Here is a 22787-nt window from a genome sequence, read left to right as displayed (position 1 = left end):
ATCACCTCCCGGGCAGGCGGGCATTGAACTCATGCGGAAGTGGCTTTAGATTCTCAGTGCTGTGCTTTAACCCACTGCGCCACCAGGGAGGGCCCGGAATACTATTTTTAAAGTGATCTCTGGGTGATTCTTTGACAATTAACCTTGAACTCCTGGATTTATGACAGGTTAGTTTTCCATTTACTCTCGAACTCTTCTCAGAGTAATGAGGTTTTGGAACCAAAAATCATTTCATGACTTTGATGTGATACATGAAGTGGTTTTAACTAAAACATAATTTTCGAGTAATACCTTTCTATGATACAAAGTTTTCTTAAACATTTTTAATTTTTGTAATATGCAAGAAAAATTGATTTCCTCCCATTTTACTTGCACTGTTTATATTAAGGCAAGGCTTATTGACAAATTTGAATCAACATACAGTTTTGGAGTGACATGTTTTAAAATGTAGACTGAGTTTTACGTATGTGTTAAGACTTGAAAGCTAATTTGAAAAACTGCTTTCCTCAATTTTTAATATACTTTGATGTCATATTTAGAAACTAAAGGTCTTTTGGTTTCTTAGAATTTTTCTATTGCAGACACATTTCACATGCTTATTAAACCTGTTCAGATTGTGAAATAGTAATTTTTAGTCTAAATTATTATAGGTTAAGGGGCTTAAAAGGAGATGATTTTATGGAAAGGTGGCATTGTGCAAACCCTTGCTACCTTTAGCGTCTATAATACTGTATTTTTTGGACCCATTTAATGAAAATGTTCATATTTTCTTTAGTTAAAGATGCATTTTCCATGATTTCTCTTCCCCACTTCTTCTTCCAGCCATGTAGAATTGTGGAAATGGTAGATATAATAAATACTTAGTGAATGAGTAGTAATTTCTAGTTCCAAGCCTATAGTTCAGAACATTCTGAAAATTTGCTGAAATAGTTTAGTGAGATAGTTTAGTGAGATCCTTCTTATTTTTTTATGATGAAACCTTTTATAATATAGGTTGAAGCAAATTACCTGTTTGTACCCCACCTAAACAAAAAACTCCAAGTTTAGGTTAAGGATTTGAAGAAAGCTTATTTATTTTTTAGAAAAGTTGTTATATAATAGCAAAACAATAGCATATTATTTCAGAGGGTTTAAACATCTGTAGAGTATTGGGAAACTTAGATAAAAATTTAACAAGTATGGCCCTTCCTGGTGGCTCAGCGGGTTAAAGCACTGCACTAAGAAGCTTAAGCCACTTCCGCATGAGTTCGATCCCCGCCTGCCCCCGAGGAGAGCCACATGGCGTGGCAGACCTCTCCTGACCTGCCCGCTGCTCCCCTCAGCAGTGTACTTTGTCTCTCTGCCTGTTCTGCTCCTTGCTCTGTGTGTGGTGAATCCTCTCACCCTCCGCATCTCTGGCCTATACCCCAGTTCTGTATGAATGAATAAATCTTTAAAAAAAAAAATGTAACAGGTATAGCCAGTGTTGGGCAGAAATAATAGTAGTCTGTGTTTTGTCCTGAGGAATAGATTTATAAGCTACCTATTTTCCCACTATCTCCACTGCTTTACTAGCCCTTTATTTCCATGTCTTTTTGTTATTTTCATATTTAATGTGGAAGATGTTAAAATAGGTTTCCTTTCTGTATGTTGGAAATTACAACCTTTGTTTCTTCGTGTGGCCATCATACCATTTAATTTTTTTTTTTTAAGATTATTTTTGCATACAGAACTGGGGGTACACAGGACAGAGGGGCAGGGGCGGTGAGAGGATTCACCAGAGACAGAGCAGGGAGCAGAACAGGCAGATCGATGGAGTACACTGCTGAGGGGAGCAGTGGGCGGGTCCGGAGAGGTCTGCCGCACTATGTGGACCACCTCCAGGACAGGGATCAAACTTGTGCTGATGTGGCTTTAGCTTCTTAGTGCTTTGCTTTAACCCGCTGTACCACCAAGGATTTATTATCAGAGTTATCTAACTGAACATTTGTGCTTTGTTTTTTATAAAGGCAGCTATTTTTTTTTCCTCTGCTTGGTAAGACAACTTTAACTCTTGTCCACCTTCCTTCCATGAAATTTCGTAAGCTCTTAGGACATATGCTGATTTAGTAATCTCAGGAAAAAAAGGCATGAAACAAACCAAAAAAAACCTATGCTGGAAACTGATCTAGTTCACAAAACAGAACAACCTCTCAGCTGTCAGTACCCTTTAGAACCAAAAATGGCTTACTTTCACCTACAGTCATGGCAGCTATGTTCTTCCTCTGCCTTTGTAATGGTTTTTGGACTTGCTTACCTCTTTGAGGGGACTAGAGTGTAAACTACTTTAAATATGATTGATCTGTTTCATAGCTCTAGCAAAAACTGGTAGGCCAACTGGTAGACAGATATTTTGTTTCTGGATGGATTTAGTTTGCAGTAAGTGAAAAGAATTTGTTTTTAAGTGGAACAAATTAGTGTTAGATGTGAGGGAGTAATTTGTACGTTTGATGTGATACATTCTTGGGGTATAGTTTTGGAATTAGAGAACGGAGATTGGTGAAGAAGTTGAATGAGTGATAGGCTTACTTATTTTTAAGTTGCCTCTGTCCACAACTCCAGAAAATAACATGCAAATGATAAGACCAAATTTAGGGTCTTGGAACTTTTCCATGTACAAAAATCTTCATTTTTCTTATTTTTTAACTAATCTATTTTGGGAATTAGGAACAAGATGGCCAAAGTACAAAGTCTTTTTAAATTTTTTCTCCCACCACTATTACACTCTTTGACCCGCACTGCCATCTCTTCCTCTTATCCTCAGAAGTCTCACTATGTTTATTAAAATCAACTAGTTTTTGTAAGTCCTTTGCTTTGTTTAGTTGTCCACTGTGTAAATGTTTGATGTTTGTCATTTTGACTTGCTTTACTACACAGAATTCCCTTGACTGCCTTCGATTTTGCTGTAAATGGATTAATTTTTTGTTACATGTATTCCATTGTGAGGATACCACATATTCTTGATTTGACCTTTAATGGGCACTTAGGTTGTTTCCATTTCCTAGCTATTGCAAATATTGTTGGAGTAAATATTGTAGGGCATGTCATTTTTTTGAATTGATGATTTCATTTTCTTTGAATAGATGCCCAAGAGTGGAATTGCTGTTTCATAGTGTTTCCATTTTTATTTTTTTAAGGTAAATCCAGATTGCTTTACAAAATGGCTGCACCAGTTTACATTTCCAGCAGTGGTGTAATAGGGTCCCTCTTTCTTCACATTTTCCCCACTACTTTCTGGGTTTAAGAAAAAATTATGCCATTCTCACAAGTGTAAGATAGTATCTCATTTAGGTTTGATCTACTTCTTACTCAAATTAAAAATGATGTGTTATCTGTTGGCCTTCTGTCTGGTTATCCTCTGGTGAACAAGCTACTGCCATTCATTTTTTGTTTTATGAATTTACTTAATTGTGTAGATTTTTTTATAGATCTTGGATATTAACCCCTGTCAGTTGTATATTGTGTAAATATTTTCTCACACTAAATAGGATGATGTTGTTAATCTATTTATATATTTTTTTGCTCTGTAGAAGGTTTTTTTTTTTTTTTTTTGTAGAAGCTTTTTTGTTTGAGGTAATCCTAAGTGTGTATTATTTATTTCCCTTGCTTTAGGAGTATACTCTACGAAAACTTACTGAGATCATGATATATATTGCTGGTGTTTTCTTCTATGTATATTATTGGTGCAAATCTTTAATGTTTTAATCTGTTTTGAAATCTATATTGGGCATGGAGTCAAAAAGTGTTTGAAAAACTTCATTTTTGTTACGTGTTGCTGTCCAGGTTTTCTAGTGACATATAGTAAAGACTTTCTCTTTTGTATGGTCTTGGTCCCTTTATCCTGAATCATGTATTGACATGCTTATATATGTAGGTATACAAATATGTGGGTTTATTGAGTCTGTTTCATTGATCTTCTATTCTTATACCAAATTGTTTTAATTAGTTGCTTTATACTAAAAAGTCAGGTAAGGTGATGCCTCCAATAGTCTCCTTTTCTTAAGGACTGCTTTCACTGCTTAATGCCTTTTATCATTCTATATAAATTTTAATATTTTTCAGTTTGAGTAATTCTGTTTCTTTTTCAGTGGGGGATTGTTTACAGATAATGTTTGATAGAATAGGTTTGTTTATATTCATTTTTTTCTTCATGAACTTGGATGTTTGATAGATAATGTTTGATAGAATAGGTTTGTTTATATTCATTTTTTTCTTCATGAACTTGGATGCCTTCATCTCCTTATGTCATTGTCTGGTAATTTACTTTAAAGGAATATTTAATAGGACTTTTTTTTTTTTAAATTGAGGAAATAGCAATGCAACCAGCAAAATAATAGGAATGAATGAGCACTTCAAGTTCATTGTGCTTATATGCTACTTATTACTTAAAAGTTTTTTACAGGATAAATATTCTTTTGATTACAGATGATCTAACAACTTAGGTGTCCATTTACTTATAATAACAGAAAATTAGTTGTCAGTTGAGTAAATGCTTAGCAGTATCTTTTTGTTTACTTGTTTTGTTGTTTTTTTTCCCAAAGTTTTTGAGTTTCTGGGGGTGTGAGAATTCACACAGTGGGGAGCAGAACAGGCAGATTGACTGAAATACACTGCTGAGGGGAGCAGCAAGACAGAAGAGGCAGAGACAGAAGAGGTCTGCCATTCCATATGGGTCACCTCCCTGTTGGGGGGTTGATGGTGGTGGTTAATTGTTTAATTTGTGTTTTAGTGGCTATGGATGGCCTCATAGTGCTGCTCTTTAACCCTTGCACCACCAGGGAGGGCTCTGTTGGTATGTTTAAGTATCTTGGTCTCTGGTTTCTGAGACCTGTAAGTTATCCTTGAATTCCTTTCCTTTAACTCAGTAGTGGTATAAATGACTATTGAATACTTTGGTATCTTTAGAAGAAAATTTACCAGTTTAGAATGTGTAAACTTTTCTGCTTTTAAAAATACTTTATTATGGATAAATGTAAACCTGACACACTAATATAACGAATTTCATGAATTCATACCTAGCTCCAAAAATAACCAATTCGTAAGTCAGTATCATGTTGTCTACTCACAGTTTTTCTGTACCACCTTAGCTCCTTATTATTTTGCAACAAATTACAGGCACATCACTTATAACCCACTTAAATCAATAATTTAATGAATTATAAATATTTTAAAGGAAGAAAGAAAATTTAAAAAATGCTTTTTGTGCATTGGTTTAGCTTGTTTTCCTACAGACCAATTGATAAGTGGAAAAAGGCATAGAAGTAGATGGCATAACTTTAGAAAGTTTCTTGTCCTTTTAGAGAATAAATCACTAGTGCCCAATATGTATCTCATATTAGGATTTGGGTCATCTGGTCTCTTCTTCTCCCTTCTCCCCCAATAGATAAAATATTTCTTTGTTATATTGCTTTTATTTTTCTTTCATCTAATAATTCTTAGGGAAGGTGCTAGATACATAACTGTTTGAAGAAACTTAATGTTTAACTTGCATTCCTCTTCCCCATTTTATTTTAAAATAAACAAGTATAAAGAATTAAAATACTCCAAAGTCTGTATTTAGAGATACTTATTACTAATATTTCAGATTGTACATATATATTTGCCTATCTTATGTGTTTTTTTATTTTATTGTGTACAGATAAAATGGCAACATTTTTGTTCCTTTTATAGATGGTGTGGATGGTAGGGAAGAAAAGCCTGCATCTTCTGATTCTTCTGGAAAACAGTCTACTCAGGTTATGGCAGCAAGTATGTCAGCTTTTGACCCTTTAAAAAATCAAGATGAAATCAATAAAAATGTCATGTCAGCATTTGGCTTAACAGATGACCAGATTTCAGGTAAGTTAATTCCTCCCTCCCATCCTTCATTCCTTCTTCTCTTTTCTCCTTTCCTTTTTAAATAGCATTGGTGAAGTGTATAAATCTTAAGTATTCAGTTCAATCAATTTTTAAGCATGTATATGTCTACTTAAAGCACCAACTAGATTAAGATGTAGTTAATTTCCAGACACCCTGAAAAATATATTTGTGGGTGAAAGAGGTTTATTAGAATGATTTAGATATGTGAAAATGTGACAGTGGAGGGAATAGTATTAGAGGCAGAAAAATATTAGATGTAGGAATATTAGGCATATAAGAAGAGGAATTGTGAAAAAAATTTTTTGGACTCGAATACTAAGCTAGAGGACTGAACTTGATTTGGATTGTGGAGTCTCATTGAAGAATCAAATGATTCTTTTGGTGGCAGGTTGTATAAGGCCCAGGATATTTGTATGCACAGATAAGTTTTGGTTTTTGCAGGGAAATGTTAGAAATCAGGAATATAGTACTTCATAGTTTATAGAAAAGGGTTTGCATTTATGCTGAATGCTGAAAAGATTAAAGGGAAAAATAAAGTATGTACATTCTTGTAAAAGGCTGCATTTGTGATTTGTGTGTGTGTGTGTGTATATTCTATAGTATTTGTTTTCCAAACCAAACATATTAATTGATCTTAGTGGAGAAAGCTCTTATACTAGGAACTGAACTGGCTTTTCATGACCAATCAGGGCCACCAAGTGCTCCTGCAGAAGATCGTTCAGGAACGCCTGACAGCATTGCCTCCTCCTCTTCTGCTGCTCACCCAGGAGTTCAAACACAGCAGCCACCATATACAGGAGCGCAGACACAAGCAGGTCAGAGTGAAGGTAAACTAGAGCTTAGAATATGTATGTGCAGAAATGTTTATTGCAGCATTGTTTTTAATTATAAGCAATTTACATATGCATTTATGCTGTGAATATAGTTGTGAAATTTATTTACTTGATACATTATGTATTTGAGTTTAAAAAATACAATAATACGTCAAATATTCTTGTTATTGGAAGGAAAGATTACCTGAAAAAGAATTTATATGAATACAAAAATAAAGTGTGATAGATCAGAAGATTTCATTCTAGTCGCTATTCTGTGATAACTGTGAGGTCAGAGGTGTCTCATTAAAGTAACACTTTTTTTTTCTTTTAATACTTAGGGTTACGTTTTTACTATAGCAATGGAAACAAGTAAAGGAAAGACACCTGTCAGGTCAGGTGTGGGTTTCCAAACAGAAATCTCTGGTTCTAAGGATTGGTCTAAAGTGACATTTTTCACACAATAATTAAATGCTATTTTTTTTCCTTTTCCTATCCCTCTAGCATCTGTGTATTTTTTAATTTAAAAAGACAAATATAGAGGTAAAGTGTAACTTCAGTTTAGTATTATTATTATTATTTTTTAAATAATAATATTTATATTCTTATGCAGATAGCCTTTTTTTTTTGGATAGGAAAAACAATGTATTTTTTCCCCCGCCTGTTGATGTGTACTCTGTTTTTTAAAATACAACAAATATCACTGTATTAAATACTTCTTTGGGCACCTGGACATTTTTTTTAAGATTTATGTATTTATGCCTATAGAACTGGGGTATAGGCCACAGGTGCAGGGGCGGCCAGAGGATTCACCAGAGACTGAGTGGGGAGCAGAACAGACAAGATCGCAGCGGGTGGGTCAGGAGAGGTCTGCTGTACTATGTGGATCACCTCCACGGTGGGGAACAAACTCATGTTGAAGTGTCTTTAGCTTCTTAGTGCTGTGCTTCAACCCTCTACGCCACCAAGGAGAGCCCGGAAATGTTTTAATAGGACTCAGAGTGTAAAGAAATATAGGAGGTTTTCCAGGTAGATAAATAGAAAGGGACAATGATTGCAGGAAAAAAGAAGAGTAAGATAGAGACAATCTGAATAATCAGGCATGACAAAATCTCTGTACTCACGTAATACTCAAGTGTCTTTCTTTCCAATAATTAGAATGTGTTTTAAATCAAGCATTCTCTAAATGGTTTGTCTTTCAATGAGCAAATTTAGTCTCTTGAGTTTTGATATTCTCTCATTGTTAGTTGTGAAAATTGAATTAAAGTTCTTTTGAACAAATGTCTTTAGTCCTGAAATGAAATATAATTTAAAATTTCATAATTTAGAACAGCTAAAAGTAGTATTGCAATAGTTGAAGATTGAGGAATCACAAACTCAGGACAGCATACATTGGGGTACCACTCTGAACCCTGTGTAGAATATATGGCTAAGTGGTTACTGATCTCTAGGATTTCTTCCAGGTACTAAAGTCCTGTTTCTGTGAATTGCCCATGCTTACTAGGACCTTTAAAACTACAAATTCCCCTTATAAACAAACACCAGGTGGTGCTCTAACTATTTGTATAAAGGGGCAGGGTTGTGGAATGATATATTTCCAACACAAGAAGTAAGTTACTTAGCACCAGAAGCAAATGATTGACTTTATCCATCATGTTGAAAAAAGAAAAAGCATAGCCTGAAATGAGCTGAGCACTATTAAGAATGCTTTCCTCCTGTAGTACAGGAGGAAACCTTTAGTTGTTTCATAAGATGAACACTAGTCATAGAGACTAGTAGAAGAGGGTAATGTGGCATTTTGCTGACAAATGATTTGGGAAGAATGTCTTTTTGCTTAGCAAAATTTCTTTTTCTCAGCCAATTTTGCACCAAACACAAGTGCTATAACTGGAAGAAAATAGAATTGACATAGAACTGGATTAAGAGGGAGGCAAAAACTGAGTTTCACTGTGATGAAAGCATAATGTCTGTATCAGGTGAAATAACACCTGTATTTTTATTTATTTTTTTAGTATATAGTTAAAACAGTGTGTAATATTTAAGAATGGCAATTGGAAAGATAATTGTATCAAATAATAATTACTGTTCAGTTATAAAGATTTAAGACGCTACTAATATTTCAAATTACTCAATTGAGTTCTAATAATTAAAATTATTTTTCAAAAGTACAAATTAGAGAATATAAAAGGGTGTACATTGAAAAATAGAAAACTTTCTTATCTCTGTTCCCTTTTCCAGAGGCATAAAATTAACAGTTGGATATGCAGGGTGGTGTATTGTATGCTTTGCTAAAACTGTTTTTTCAAGTCTGCTTGTGTAGTTAATAATAATAAGTGACATCAGCTAGTAGGTTAGCATTCCGGTATAACTAGGTTAGTCTTCCCCAAAGAAATAAAGTGGAGGCCATGTGAAATTAAAGTTTTCTATGAGCCACACTAAAACAGTTTAAAAAGTTGTGAAATATTGTTAACGAATGATTTGGAAAGAATATCTTATTCTTATATATAAATTAAATCTAAATATCTAAATAGTAATAAATTTTATTTAACCAGACATATCTGGTATATCAGTAAGTGGTAATTCCTTTTGAAATGTTAGTAATAGTTTACGTTGTATAATTTTTTACTACATATTGGTAATTTGGAATACGAAACTAGTTTTGAAAAACTTCAAAACACACAGCATGACATGGGTTAGCCACATTTCAAATGCTTAGTCATGTGTCTACTGGTGAATGTATTAGATAGCACAGCTTCTAGATTAATGTATCATTTGTTTAGATTCACAAAATGAAGACTAATGAAGTCTTTGATGGATGATGTATAAAGAATCTCACATTTTCAGTTTGCTCAGCTGCTTGTTATGAACTATTAACAAATATTTGTAATGACTGATTAACATAGGAATAGCTTATAAAACATTAAATAATTTTCGAAACAATTTTAGGTTGTTTAAACTCCTTGGAAATGTATACTTTTTGCAAGAATTTTAATACATTGTTCACTTACAAGGCTCAACAAAATGTTGAGATCATAAAATGAAACAAAATTTGGTAATAATCCTTTTTCAAAGAAAGAGGGTGCCTCTGTTACTGGGGAACTTTGTACATTGGAGTACTTGTGAAAAACCTAAATAAGTGGTGAAGTTAGAGAAGAGCCCTATAAAGTGTCAGAGACCAAGAAGTATTGCTCTTTGATAAACTGAAGACTTTAAAAAGGATATAATTAAAATCTATAAAATCATATGCCAAGATAATAAGCTTGTCTTTAAAAAAATGCCTTTTGTGATATAAATTTTGAAGTAAGCACAAAAGTAGACAACAGAATAATTACATTTTCATATATCCATCATGCACACTTACAGTAATTCTGGCTTTTTTTTTAACCTGGCTGTTTTGTATTTTGATTACCTTGCTAAAATATTTCTAATCAAACCCTACATGTTATTTCTAATCAAACCCTACATGTTATTTATTGCAATTTTTCATTATGCCTATTTAAATAATAACCTTTTCTATCTAGTTAAAATAACTGGTGTGTCATTACTAAAATAATCAAATTAATAGGGAATGTTGATATTAACATACATTTATATTTGAATTTCCATAATTGTCTCATAATTATTATAGTTAGCTTATTCACATCAGGAGCCTGACAAGGCTAACATTTTCCACTTGATATCTTCCTTGTCTTTTTTCCTATACATTTGTCACCCCTATACATTTCCATAGTCAACTATGTATATTATTACTGTGTAACATTTTATCCCAAAACATGACTGTAAGAGAGACATCTAGGTTTGAGTCAGGGATCTGTGAGCAATTTATTTGGACCAATTCTGCTTTCTACCAGTTGAAAAGACTTTTTTTTTTTTATTACAGTAATTTAGGTAATTGGTTTGTAACACTGTGTGTTTTAGGGGAGTTAAGTTCACACCTCAACAAGTGCATGTTGTCATACTAATCTCAACAGACCTTTAATAATCCTCCATTGTAGTATTGTGCCCTCTCCCTCAGACGCTCCCCTTTTGGTCGCCTCAGGTCTACAGTCAAAGTTAAAGGGTTTGTTTTTGTCTATTCCTGTGCTTTGCTTTATTTATATTCAAAAATTATTTGGTATTTTTTTTCCCTTCTGACTTAATTTTGATTAGCACAATTTCCCAATTTATTTTAATTCTGTCCATATGGTTGCAAATGGTAGGATTTCATCTTGTGGTTTTTGTTTTTATTTTAATAACTGGGTAGTATTCCATTGTTTATACATACCACATCTTTATTTGTTCTTGGGCACTCAGGTTGATTCTATATTAGCTTGTTTTTACTCCAGGAATTAGGCGTTTGTAGTTATCTTAAGCTTAATTTCCAAAATGAATCCCTCACATTGGTTTTGGCAGGAGGCTTCATTTCCACCAGAGCACATGATCAAGAGAAATTACAAGGGAGAAGATAACTGTCTTTTTTGACCATTTCTTAAAAATGCCCCCCCCCCTTTTTTTTTTTTTTTACAGTATTCTGTTGGAATACAGATCAGCTTTCAGTGCTGGGGGACTGAATACTTGTGGTTAATTGTTTGTTCTTAGCTCATTTTTGTATTGTGGAGTTAATCTTACTAATTTCTGTGACAATAAAGGTACTGTCTCATTATCATATACATACAAGTGTAGGAGTTTATAGAGGGGGAGACTGTCTAACACTCACTGTAGCAAAGTACAGCCCCGGCACTGTCATCTTTACAAGTGAGTCTTTTAATAATAGGTGTATCCTCGAAGTTTTTATTGATGAAACCAATTTTGCTTCTTGGAGTAGGTCATAGACTCGTTCTTGGCAGCGGTTTACTACCTAGAGCCTTAATCTCAGCCTTTTTGAGGACAACTCCATATATTCTATGAGGAGTGTGTTTAAGATTCCTTTTAAAGTAAAGCTCCACAATAACATGTATATTCTAGTGGTGGTTTTTATTTACTGTGATATACTGACTCCAGATAAGTTGTAAAGTTGTTCAGTATCTGAAGTAGATACAGAATAGGGATTGCTATTGAGGTTGACATTTTTGTTGATTGATGTATTGTAAATCAATCACTTGAATTTTAAGAATAAGAACTTACAGTCATTTCTATACATATTCCTCCATCCCTCCTTGGTTATATTTCTGTGCCTTTTTTTTTTTTTTGTCACTTCTACTTTAAAATTTAGGTGTGTAAAAAATAAACCATGAGTAAGGTGGTACCTAAATTTGCCTTTGTTTTAAGCCATTAAGAAAATATTTAAGGAACTTACAGAGGGTTCTTTTTGGGGTATTTGGGAAGAGGATTTATAGCTTAAAAATAGGTTAGCAAATATTTATTTTTAAAAAACCCACAAAGAAAAAATAAGCTGGCTATAAACTCTCATGCAGTGTTAGAATACATTGAACTGAACAACCAGTCCTGTACAGTGGGCTCCTCTTGATCTCAGCCTCGAGTGCTAGTTGTCTACTATGGCTCATTTTGAGTAGCACTAGTTAATATGGTGACTTGTTTTCAGTAATTTTTTTTTTTCCCAGATCATGCTGTGTATGCTATTTACTTTATAAGAATGTTTTGATTAATAGCACTCTGAAAATTTTTCAAAGAATTAGCGAATATAAATTTATTGAAAAATGGTGAATACTAACAAAATATTAAAATGATGTTTTACTGCTATGCTAGATACTAGATCTTCTAGCTAAATCCAACATAGAGCAGTGAAGTAGTAGAGATGATAAAGACACAAACTAGTAAATCCTTATTTGGAAATCACAGGTAAAAACAATATAAATGGTTTGTCCAGAGATTTTTGGTCCAGGTAAAGAGGACTTCCATTCCTAAGAACACGTTGCCAGTGTTAAACCAGGTCTGCCGTTATTAAAAAATTGTAGTGAGAAACCCTGTAGGCTTTATTGGATTACACTTGATTGGGTGGGATATTCAAATGATGGAAAAAGTCAAATAGTTGTCAAATGCCAGTGGTGTTTTTGAAGTCTAGTAGTAAAGATGTGTAAATACTTACTACCAAAGAGTCAGTTCTTCTGGTAACAAAAGTTGAAAATTTTAGATGATGTAGCAGTTGCTAATGGTATGTGGCCCACTTCAGATTTTTTAAATTTATTTTAAGCTCATTCAATTTTTACTGAACATTATCAGTACATATCTGTTGGCCACTGAAAACCTGTTTTTCTGGAATTTACAAAGGATTAGGACTGTTTGCTGTGGGTTAGAGTTCTCTGCAGTTACCCTATATAGCAGAGAAAGTAAAGTGTCTTCATAGACACTTTACATGGAACAGATTTATACTCTTTGTGTTTATATGTCTGGATGCAGAGAGAATGTGAATGAGCCTTAAAAATACTTCTCTCTGCTAAGTTAAACCTGTCTTTTTTTCCTCATCTTGTCTTTCTTAGGTCAGATATACCAGCAGTACCCACAGCAGGCTGGCTATGGTGCTCAGCAGCCACAGGCACCACCTCAGCCACCACAGCAGTATGGTATTCAGTATTCAGGTGAGCAGGTGTCCCAAGGGAGTCGGCTCATGGTTTTTGAGCTGTTTCTATATTCATTAAAATCTAAGCCCTTGCTCTTAATTCCTTAATTTGTAATATTTACACCAACATAGTATTTTTTTTTCCAAAAACTTTTACATATTTTATTGTAAGTAAACGTTTCAGTTATCCAAAGGGAAAATAAAACACAGCAGATGATTGTATGATACCTTTAACATAAAAAAGTTTTGACTACAAGGCTACCTCCCTCTTACTGATATGATCAGTTTAACTTTAGCTGACTTAGAACTACAAAAATGCAAAGTTTTTCCCCTTCCCCCCCATCTCCATTGTATGGAGTAATTAATCCCAATGTACTCTCAGTACCTGCAAAAATACTGTTTTGTTACATGAAAAGGTGACCTTATTATATAAAACCCATATTTCAGTTATGTGTTTTTAAAATCTCCAAACTCAAGCCATAAAAGTAAAAATATATAAAAGGTAATTCTGTCTACTAAAAACATTTAGTAGTTTTAAATAGCCATTTGGGTATTCTATTTTACTGTCTGTCCTCTGGAAGTTATATTTAAGTATGTAAGTGTAGCACTGTTAATGTTATGGTTATTAATCATGTAATTTTATATATGTTACATCAGAGAGAGGTTTGCGATGAGCTCATTTTACATCTTTAGCTCATTTTACATCATTAACATCTTACCACCGAAATTTCAGCTGTGTTTAAACATCAATTACTGTCTAAGCCTATATCCTATTTCATGGAGTTTTGAAGCATCAGAGAGAGCAACAATCAGCAAACTATAGCCCATACGCCAAAATGTGATATCTTGCTCATTTCTGTAAATGGTTTTATTAGATCATATTCATTTCTGTTCATTTCTGTGCTGTGACTGCTTTGGTACCATAATGACAGTTGAGTAGTTGCCAGAGAGAACCTGTAGCTCTCTTATAATATGTTACTATCTGGGATTTACAGAAAGTTAGCCAACCCCTTATACTAGACCATACAATTTCTATCATTAAATTGGAATCTGGTATATTATAAAACATAAGGCAGTTTTTATTTGGACTTTATTTTCTGTAGTGTGATTTAACTTCTTATAGTTTTTAATATATAAAATAGGGGAAATAAATTTAAAATTGGATATTGGGGGAAAGTTATTTTTAGAAAGCAGTCTTTAAAAGTGTAGCAAATTATATAATTGAGAAAAAGTAGATGCTAGAGTATAGAGAATGTGGCATATATTTATTAGATCCAGGAAATTTTCAACTCTCATAGTGTTTCAGAATTACAAGGAGAGCTTTTTTGTGTATTGCTACTTGGGTGCTACTTCCAGAGATTTTGTTTCACTGTGGATGGGAGAGAAGGGGGTTCAGTATTTGATATTTTAAAATCATTTCAGGATCATTCTGAAGCACAGCCAGGGTTGGGGACCACTGATGTTGTCCCAGACATTTTTTTTTTTTTTTTTTTTTTAAAGAAATGCGGCAAGAAGGGTTTAAGGAGATGGTGACACATTGAAGGATTTGTAGCCATTTAGGGAAATTTGGATAAGAATCCCTTTTCTATTGCGTTTTCCAATCTAGACCAGTAGTTGAAAACTTTCTGCCATAAAAGGCTAAATATTTTAGGCTTTGTAGGCCATATGAAACCTTGTCCTGTGCTGTTCATTTATTTAAAAAAAAAAAAACAAAAAACAATTTCCATTTCTTGGAGTTCCTGGTGTTCCTAACCACAGTTAATTTTTAAAGGGAGGGTGACACTTCGAAGAATATAATAGAAAAAAAAATAGAATTGTCACAATTTTAAAGACTAGTAAGCTGCTTGTGAAATGATTTCTAGGACCTTTAAGTGTTATTCGCTAAAGAATAAAGAATCTGGTTGCTTGCAAACTCAGTTAATAAGGCCAGCTTAGATTTAGTTGCCAAGATCAAAAGGTACTTTGGTTTTATTTCTTTTGTGCATATAGTGTCAAGTGAGGCATTTTTAGTATAAAACTCAATCTTCAGAAACTTAACAGTACAAAAACCTTTTTTTAATGTAGAGGGTAAGAGATTGTATGAAGTGCAGGGCTTATCATAAATTGACTTTAGTATTTAGATGCTACATGAGTAAAATGCATTAGATATTTGATTTACTTAAAAATTAAGCTTGCTCTTAAATGCTTTTAGTCAGGGTCTTTCCTGAGTACAATTAGTTCTTTTCAGATTATTCTTTGTATTTCTGATCCTACTAGTCCTATAACTTGAATTTGATTGGGAGATATGGAAATAGTCAACTAAATACTCTGCTTGGAGACTGTAAGTGGTGGTGGTAACATTGGACCATCTTTGACACTGTTGGTTTGCAAGTTTCCCTTTGTAACATTTTCCAGTTTTATTCATGGAGTATATCAAAAAGCTTTCTTTCATGAGTAAATTTTGAACCCAGGTTCAAGGTGAGTTCAGAATGTACTCAAATTCAAACCTTTTTTTTTTTTCCTAATGCAGGGCTGTACATATTTTAATAATTTTCTTATGTATCTGGTATTTAATGCTGACAGGATTCCAGTCAATGGAGAGGTTTCATTGCAAGTAGCTGCAGGTGTGTTTCATGGTAGAGATAAAAGTTTTTAGTGAGCAGACATGCTTTTAAATTTTTTTACATCTGGTAAATAATAAGCTTTTGATTTTATGGGGTGATGCTTTTTGTGTGTTATGCTGTTATTGCTAAGTCAAAGAATTTGTGTTGTAAAGGCAAAAACATTCTTCTAAATCTTAAAGTTGCAAGATTTTAAGGATTGTAAAAAATGGGTACTTAATGTTTATTCTTACAAGGCTTATTTTTTTGTAGAGTGAATTATCTGAAAGTCTCTCCGCTCAATAAGATGTATTTGTTTCACTTAAAAAATACTCAGCTCCCTAACATTTTTATTTGGTTGGTGTGTTAAATAGGCCTCCCCTCAAAACAGGTTATTGATTAGCTTTTGCATTAATTCCTGCATTTTATCACTTTAACATGTCTTTCATGCTAGGAGTTATGCTACAACAGAAATTTGCTCTCAGGGGCTACATAGTCTAGAAACAGCTGTAATGAAATAATATATAGTGGCTTCAGTTTTAGAGGGTTTGAAAATTGCCTAGAAAGCACCTGTTTCATATTGCTTGGTGTTGAAATAGTGTATGTTAGAAATTACTACTGGTTAAATATTTGGGAATAGTATGCTAAATTATCACCATTTTTGGCCCATAGCAGTAAGGCATTATGTGTAAAACTTTCACCAAAAGAAAAATATGAATGTTCTTTTGACTTTTCAGCAGGCTATAGTCAGCAGACTGGACCCCAGCCACCTCAGCAATTCCAAGGATATGGCCAGCAACCAGCTTCCCAGGCACCAGCTCCTGCCTTTTCTGGTCAGCCTCAGCAGTTGCCTGCACAACCACCACAGCAGTACCAGGCGAGCAATTATCCTCCACAAACTTATGCTACCCAGACTTCTCAGCCTGCTAATTATACTGTGGCACCAGCCTCACAACCTGGAATGGCTCCAAGCCAACCCGGGGCCTATCAACCAAGACCAGGTTTTACCCCACCTCCAGGAAGTACCATGACTCCTCCAAGTGGGCCTAACCCTTTTGCGCGTAACCGTCCTCCCTTTGGTCAGGGCTATACTCAACCTGGGCCTGGCTATCGATAGAGGCTTAGCTACACCAGTGAGTAGCTGCTAGCTCTATGCCTCCCAAGAGACTCCAATACTATTTTAATTTGTATTGAAGTTCAAAAATTTAAAAAGCAGAGCATTTTTTATAATACCAGTGCTGTTAATTCAAAGTATAATTTGCTGGAACTTAAAGACCAAAATGAAAGATTTTTTTCCCCTTGCTTAAGTGTAGCAGCTTCCTAGTTATTTTGAAGCACTACTCTTACATATGTGTAAGTGATTGACTTTCTAGCTTGCCTTGTCCAGAGGATATTAAAATACTAGGTTGATGTTTAGCCATCTTATACTGGGCTTTTTACTGTTAACAAGATGTACTAAAGTAGATCCCTTTGAGAAGACAGCTAGATAATATGTATAAAATGTAACATTGATAGGTTAATAAAGATGATTGAATCTATTAGTAGTCTTGTAATTTTAATGTAGTCATTCATTTACATGAGAAAAAAGTAAATCCTTCCTGATACTTTAAGTTTTTTTTTTTTCTTGATTTTCAAAGAAATGCATTTAATAGGCATTGGCTTAAAGTAGAGATCACAGGTATTTAGGAAAAACACAATATAGTATTTCACTGAATAACCTTATTTTCTTTATAGAGAGGAACCATTCAGAAAGGAAGACCATAATCTTAAAAAAACTACATCTCTTTATTACAGGGTTTATACTTGTTTGAAAAATACAAATATGTAGCATTGATAAAATTGAAGCCATGTGGAAGGTAAGCCCAAGAAAGTACCTTTTTAGATGAGTTAAAGACAGTAAATATTGTGGGCTTTTGTGCTCAGTTTCTGCATATAACTTGATTGGCATAACAGTATAAACACAATTGCTTAAATGCTTCAGAGAAATTATTCAACTCATTAAAAATTGAGGTTTAAATAAATCTAAACCTTAGGACCTTTCCCCTCCAGATAATACATGCTGAAGCTAATTTGATCTAATAAGTTAAACCAAGTAAAGATTGATGGAATTAACTCACAAGTAGAAAGACTACACATTAACGAAAGTAAATAGCTTTTAAAAAGTATATTAGTTTTTCGATGTTAATTTTGTTATAAAAGTATCTCAAAACATCATTACAACAGTCTGATAAATAATATACAAATGATCTCTTAAAATACCATGTCTTAGGGAGCCAGCTTCCCAAAAAATGTTATTCTGTTAATATCTTGCTTTCTTAAAATGACTTTGTAAAACCTGATAAATATCTCAGCAGTCTTTTCTAATAAACATCTAATGTTGCTTTTTATACATATTAATTAGTAAACATAACAGCTTAAATGAATGTGACAAACATCCAATTATGTTTGGCAAAGATGAGACAAAGAACTTTGGAACATGACTGTAGCATCTACCATTTTCCAGGAATAGTGGTTCCACATTCATACCATTGGACATAATTGATCTGGGTATGACCACCTATTTCTCCAAATTGGACAGGTTCTTGGCGAACTGCTCTGAAATAGCCTAAGAGAGAAAATGTTTTAATGTTAATTTTTACCTTTGTTGGTCAGATTGAACAGTATCACCAAATGGCTAAAGGTTACTCTAGGTGGAAGAGGTATTGTAGTAAATGGATAAACAGAAGCTCTGTCATCTTTCTTGAGTTAGTAATATCTGCATCAACATTGGGAGCACCTGAAATGCTGACATTTTTTGCCTCAAGGTACGATGGGATGGTTGGTAGTGTCAGACAAAAACTGGAAAGGGGAGAAGTCTATTGTGTTTTTTGAGTATTAAAACATTCGGTATACTGTATATACAGTGACCTGTGAATAACTTGATTTTGCACACAGTGGTCCACATTATTGAGGAATTTTTTCAGTTCCTCAGGCTAACTCAAAGGGAAGACAACCTTTTACAATGCTTCCTGTTATAGTTTATTTTTCTCTACCTTTCAAGTCAGTAGCAGTACAGTCAAAAGTTATACTTGAATTTTCAATCAGTCTTAATTCCCCATATTGTTGAAGGGTAAAGTATATTTTCTGCACATTAGACTAGTATTGCTCTTTGCACAACTGACCTGAGTAAAAGGCTGTGCATTCAAATGTTAAACAATCTTAAAACTATTGTAAGTACTAAACTTGCATAAAATCTTCCTTCAAGGATCACTCATTAAATCATTAAATATTTCACTGAGAAATGAAATATATACAATGATGCATACATTGACCTTTAACAAATGTGCTGTTTTTAAGTACCAGTGAACAAACTGATACTGAAAGGACTAGTCAAGTAAGTAAATGTTTAAATGAACCACTCCTGCATGGACAAAAATTGAGTGGTCCTTAATTTCTTACCAGAACTCTTCTAATTGTATTCATATATTTTAAGGGAGTTTGTTTTTTCCCCTAACAAAATCAAATTTCCTTCAAATATAATGCATTTTTATAAATGTCTATATAATTTTGTGTGGCTCTAAGAAATAGAGGCAGATATGGGGAGCCAAGTTGAAACTTGTGTTGAAGTCTTCTTCATATTAAGATTATTTATATACATGTGAAGATTTTTTTTTTTTTAGCCAGATACTTGGAGTAGTACTGCTATAAAGGTGCCTCAGAAAACATACCTTCTTTCGTTGGTAACTGGTCAGAAGTAAGTTGCTGTCCTGTGCGTCCATCTAAAAATGAATCCACAAACTGGCAATGATCTTCTCCGTGGCCTCTTTGATCACCTATGTTATAAAATTTTCCTAAAAAAACAGAATTTGAAAGGATCACAAATTGTCACTTTCTGTGATAAGACAATTCTGAAATAATCAAATTCTTTAAAATTTTCAGTCTTTACTTAAGCCCTTGTACTTTTTCTCCCCTCTTTAACCTTTTTAGTCTCCCCACATAGTATCCTTTCATTTTTCCCTGCCTATATATATTATTGATTCTTCCCCTCTTCTGCTCAGAGATTAAGTCATCTTTTAAAAATGCAACTTTTATTTCTCTCCCATTTAGCTCTTTGGGTTGATTTCTTTTCAGAGTTACAAGTATTACCTTTTCAGAAAGGCTTTCATTCAGCCATTTTCTTTAAATTTTCCTCAAAATACTACATTTAATTCCTATGTATATATTGTCTTTCTCTACTAGATTGTATGTTGCTTTGTCCATCACTTTGGAACAACGTCTGACACAAAATAGATACTATTTGTTGAAAGACTGAACAAACACAGAATGATCAAGTTGTGAACAGCCTCAAATTTTTGTTCAGAAATAAAATTCACTGAATCTAGGCCAGTGTTTGGATTTTATATTGCCACACTTACTAGAGGAGTGTGTACACGCTAGCTCAAATAGTATTATCTACTCTGTACCTTCTAATAGCATGTCTCAAATCCTTGTTTCTATGGTTAAGTATTCTAATATCTTGCTCAAAAAGAAAACTTGTATTAACATCACCAATTATAGTTTTTGGTATAGCAGATAGAAAACACTAAGGTATAGAATGCTAGCACTCCCTGAAGTATCGATAATGATCAAAACAAACTTGTTATTCTGCTTACCAGTGAGGGAGTCGCTCAGATATATCTTGTATCTGAGAGAGTTGCACAGCTGTACTCCTACAAACTTTTTATACCATGTCCTCTTCACATACTGTTTGCCCTTACATTCTGAGTAAGAGTCTGAATTAAAAGGTCTTTCAGTCCAGATGGCATCTCTTCCTGCTGCATAAGAAAAACACATGGTCTGAGTTTAGTGTCTGCCTTTTGGTAGTGAAGAGCTATCCTAAAAGCTTTTCTAAAAAGGACTTTGCATACTATATTGACAATTTGATGATACTTACTTTTCTGTAGTGTTAAATATTGGGACCAAATGAGTTTAAACCTGTAACCCCCAAATAGGTTCTGGCAAGGGTAAGATAAGTTTTAAGAGCAGTATGTTTAGCTGTTATACAGTCTCTGCAGTTGTAGATGTAAATAGGATCCCTTTACAAGCAAATTTAGGGTTTTGTTTTGTTTTTTCCTGGTTCTTGCGTGTACCATTTAAATAGCTATTTTAATGTAACATTATTAAAAGTTGAAATGTTATAGCTTCAAAATTTGACCTGGCCTGGTATATAAAAGGCAGGTTTCAAAATATCCAACTTACCTCAAATGTTCCATTAACACCGAGTGTATATGGTATTTTGAGAATACGTTTTCTTTAAATTTTCCTCAAAATACTACATGTACACCTGCTCAAGATACTAACATGACTAAATGGACGTAGGAATCCTGTCCTTTAATATTGAGGCTGTAACTATAAATCCTGCTATACCTTTTGAGTTAAATTAGTATAAGAAATTAGAGGGAAGCATGCAGTTGTGTCTGTGTTGAAACTTACCAGAAACTGGCTCGCTCACTCTTGGGTCAGCTGAGGAGAAACAGTCAAAAGGTAAGTTTCAAATTTCCAGGGGCATAGTGAAGAAGATAGTGTACTTTTGCTAGAGACTGAGTTTGAAAGTATTGTAGACACTGTCCTTGACTGGAGAATCACTTCTGTCTGGGATGCATCTATATCTTACATAATTTGAGTAGTTAAACCTCTTTTATTCTAGCTTTTACATGTATTTAAAAAGCTTCCTCTTTCATACAAAAAGTACTAAATGATTAAATCACTTAGCTGCCATGAACATTGGTGTAATTATACAAATAATGCTGTGGTACACATGTATCATAAGCAAATTGGAGCTTAAAATGCCATATTAAAAAGCTTTACAGACATGTCAAAAAACTATCAATTGAATTCCCATTGTGGATGTACTGTGTCTGTCTGTCTGACATACATAAACACATACTTATATGCCCTACCTTTTTTCCTAACATCGGGTAAAAGTGGTGATCCCTGTTAAGAGCAACATCAATTTGCTATTTTCCATGGATTTTTTTAGTGGAATCTAAGAAACTGTATACATAGTGTTTAGCTGACAAGCTCCCACTGTAAAAAATATATCCCAGAGTTACATTTTTGTTGGGAGTTACCTGACTCAGTACTAAATGCCACGGTGTTACTGGCGGGGCCTTCACCAAGTGGATTTTTGGGTTTCACTTGGAATTCATAGCTGTGTAGAAGGGAAATAAAGATAATTAAAACATTTTCGAAGGGTAGGAAACTTTGCCCTGTTAAACAGATATCCTTTCTAAATTAGATTTTTTTTTAAATCATGTTAGTAAATGGACATAATATTCTATAGTAGCCTCAGGAAAGCAAGTTAATTTTACTGGCTGAACAGCTTGTATATGTTGTATGTATGATTAAGTTTTAAAATTCCAAATCAGAAATAACAGAGAGAAATGTGGTGGATCTGGCTAGCTCTAGCAATAAGAAACCTCAGTTTCCTTCACATGTCTGGTACTTTTTAAGGCAGACATGAAAACATCCTTTTTCATGCCTTCTAGTTCAAATCTAGAGAGAGCAACATGCCTGTTTCACAATCAAATACGAGAGTGGCCATGGGAAAATATTTTAAAGCATTCTTGCCCTATCCTAGCTTCTAAAGTTTTGAGGGTGTTCACGTAGGAATCCTTTACTTTAATATTTGATAACTTTTAAATTAACCTATAGGGACAGATGCACATGAAGACAACTTACCTATGTACACAATAGGGACAGGGTAGTATTCTTTTGTACAAGATACCTATATAAGCCAAATTCATATGGCCCTGGCCCAGAATTCAAGAAAACTCAGATTCCTTGGAGTTATATGGGATCCTGTTCTTTGAAATTCTGCCGTTTTGTCATAATTTTTTGCAAATACATAATTGGCAAATTTTATTCATGGAATACTTAAGACAGCAAAACAATTTGCTATTTATCTCATGAGCAGAGTTAGCTGACTCACATTGGTCTTATATTCAAAATTACTAAGTCTCAGTTTTGTACAGTGGTAACTGAAGAATTTAGAATACAAAAGAA

General features: G+C 33.8%; 2 protein-coding genes across 2 annotated transcripts in view; one reads left to right on the top strand and one right to left on the bottom strand.

Annotated features, from left to right (window-relative positions):
* Window positions 1-17714, top strand: part of TFG (TRK-fused gene) — a 31903-nt gene extending 14189 nt beyond the window's left edge. The window contains exons 4-7 of the mRNA XM_004675248.2: window positions 5689-5856; window positions 6567-6704; window positions 13106-13204; window positions 16502-17714. Coding sequence (XP_004675305.1) covers window positions 5689-5856; window positions 6567-6704; window positions 13106-13204; window positions 16502-16881 — 785 coding nt within the window. The 3' untranslated portion in view covers window positions 16882-17714. The remainder of the gene's footprint in view (window positions 1-5688; window positions 5857-6566; window positions 6705-13105; window positions 13205-16501) is intronic.
* ABI3BP (ABI family, member 3 (NESH) binding protein) overlaps window positions 17533-22787 on the bottom strand; it is a 199881-nt gene continuing 194626 nt past the window's right edge. Inside the window, exons 57-61 of the mRNA XM_012732963.1 lie at window positions 21854-21933; window positions 21216-21245; window positions 20396-20557; window positions 19472-19594; window positions 17533-18369 (exon numbers count right to left, since the gene is read on the bottom strand). Of these exons, the coding sequence (XP_012588417.1) occupies window positions 18254-18369; window positions 19472-19594; window positions 20396-20557; window positions 21216-21245; window positions 21854-21933 (511 nt within the window). The 3' untranslated portion in view covers window positions 17533-18253. The remainder of the gene's footprint in view (window positions 18370-19471; window positions 19595-20395; window positions 20558-21215; window positions 21246-21853; window positions 21934-22787) is intronic.

The sequence above is a fragment of the Condylura cristata genome, unplaced genomic scaffold (genome assembly GCF_000260355.1).
Source record: "Condylura cristata isolate star-nosed mole 26May11 unplaced genomic scaffold, ConCri1.0 scaffold00003, whole genome shotgun sequence".
NCBI classification, from domain to species: Eukaryota; Metazoa; Chordata; class Mammalia; order Eulipotyphla; family Talpidae; genus Condylura; species Condylura cristata.
This window is presented reverse-complemented; position numbering and strand designations above follow the sequence as displayed.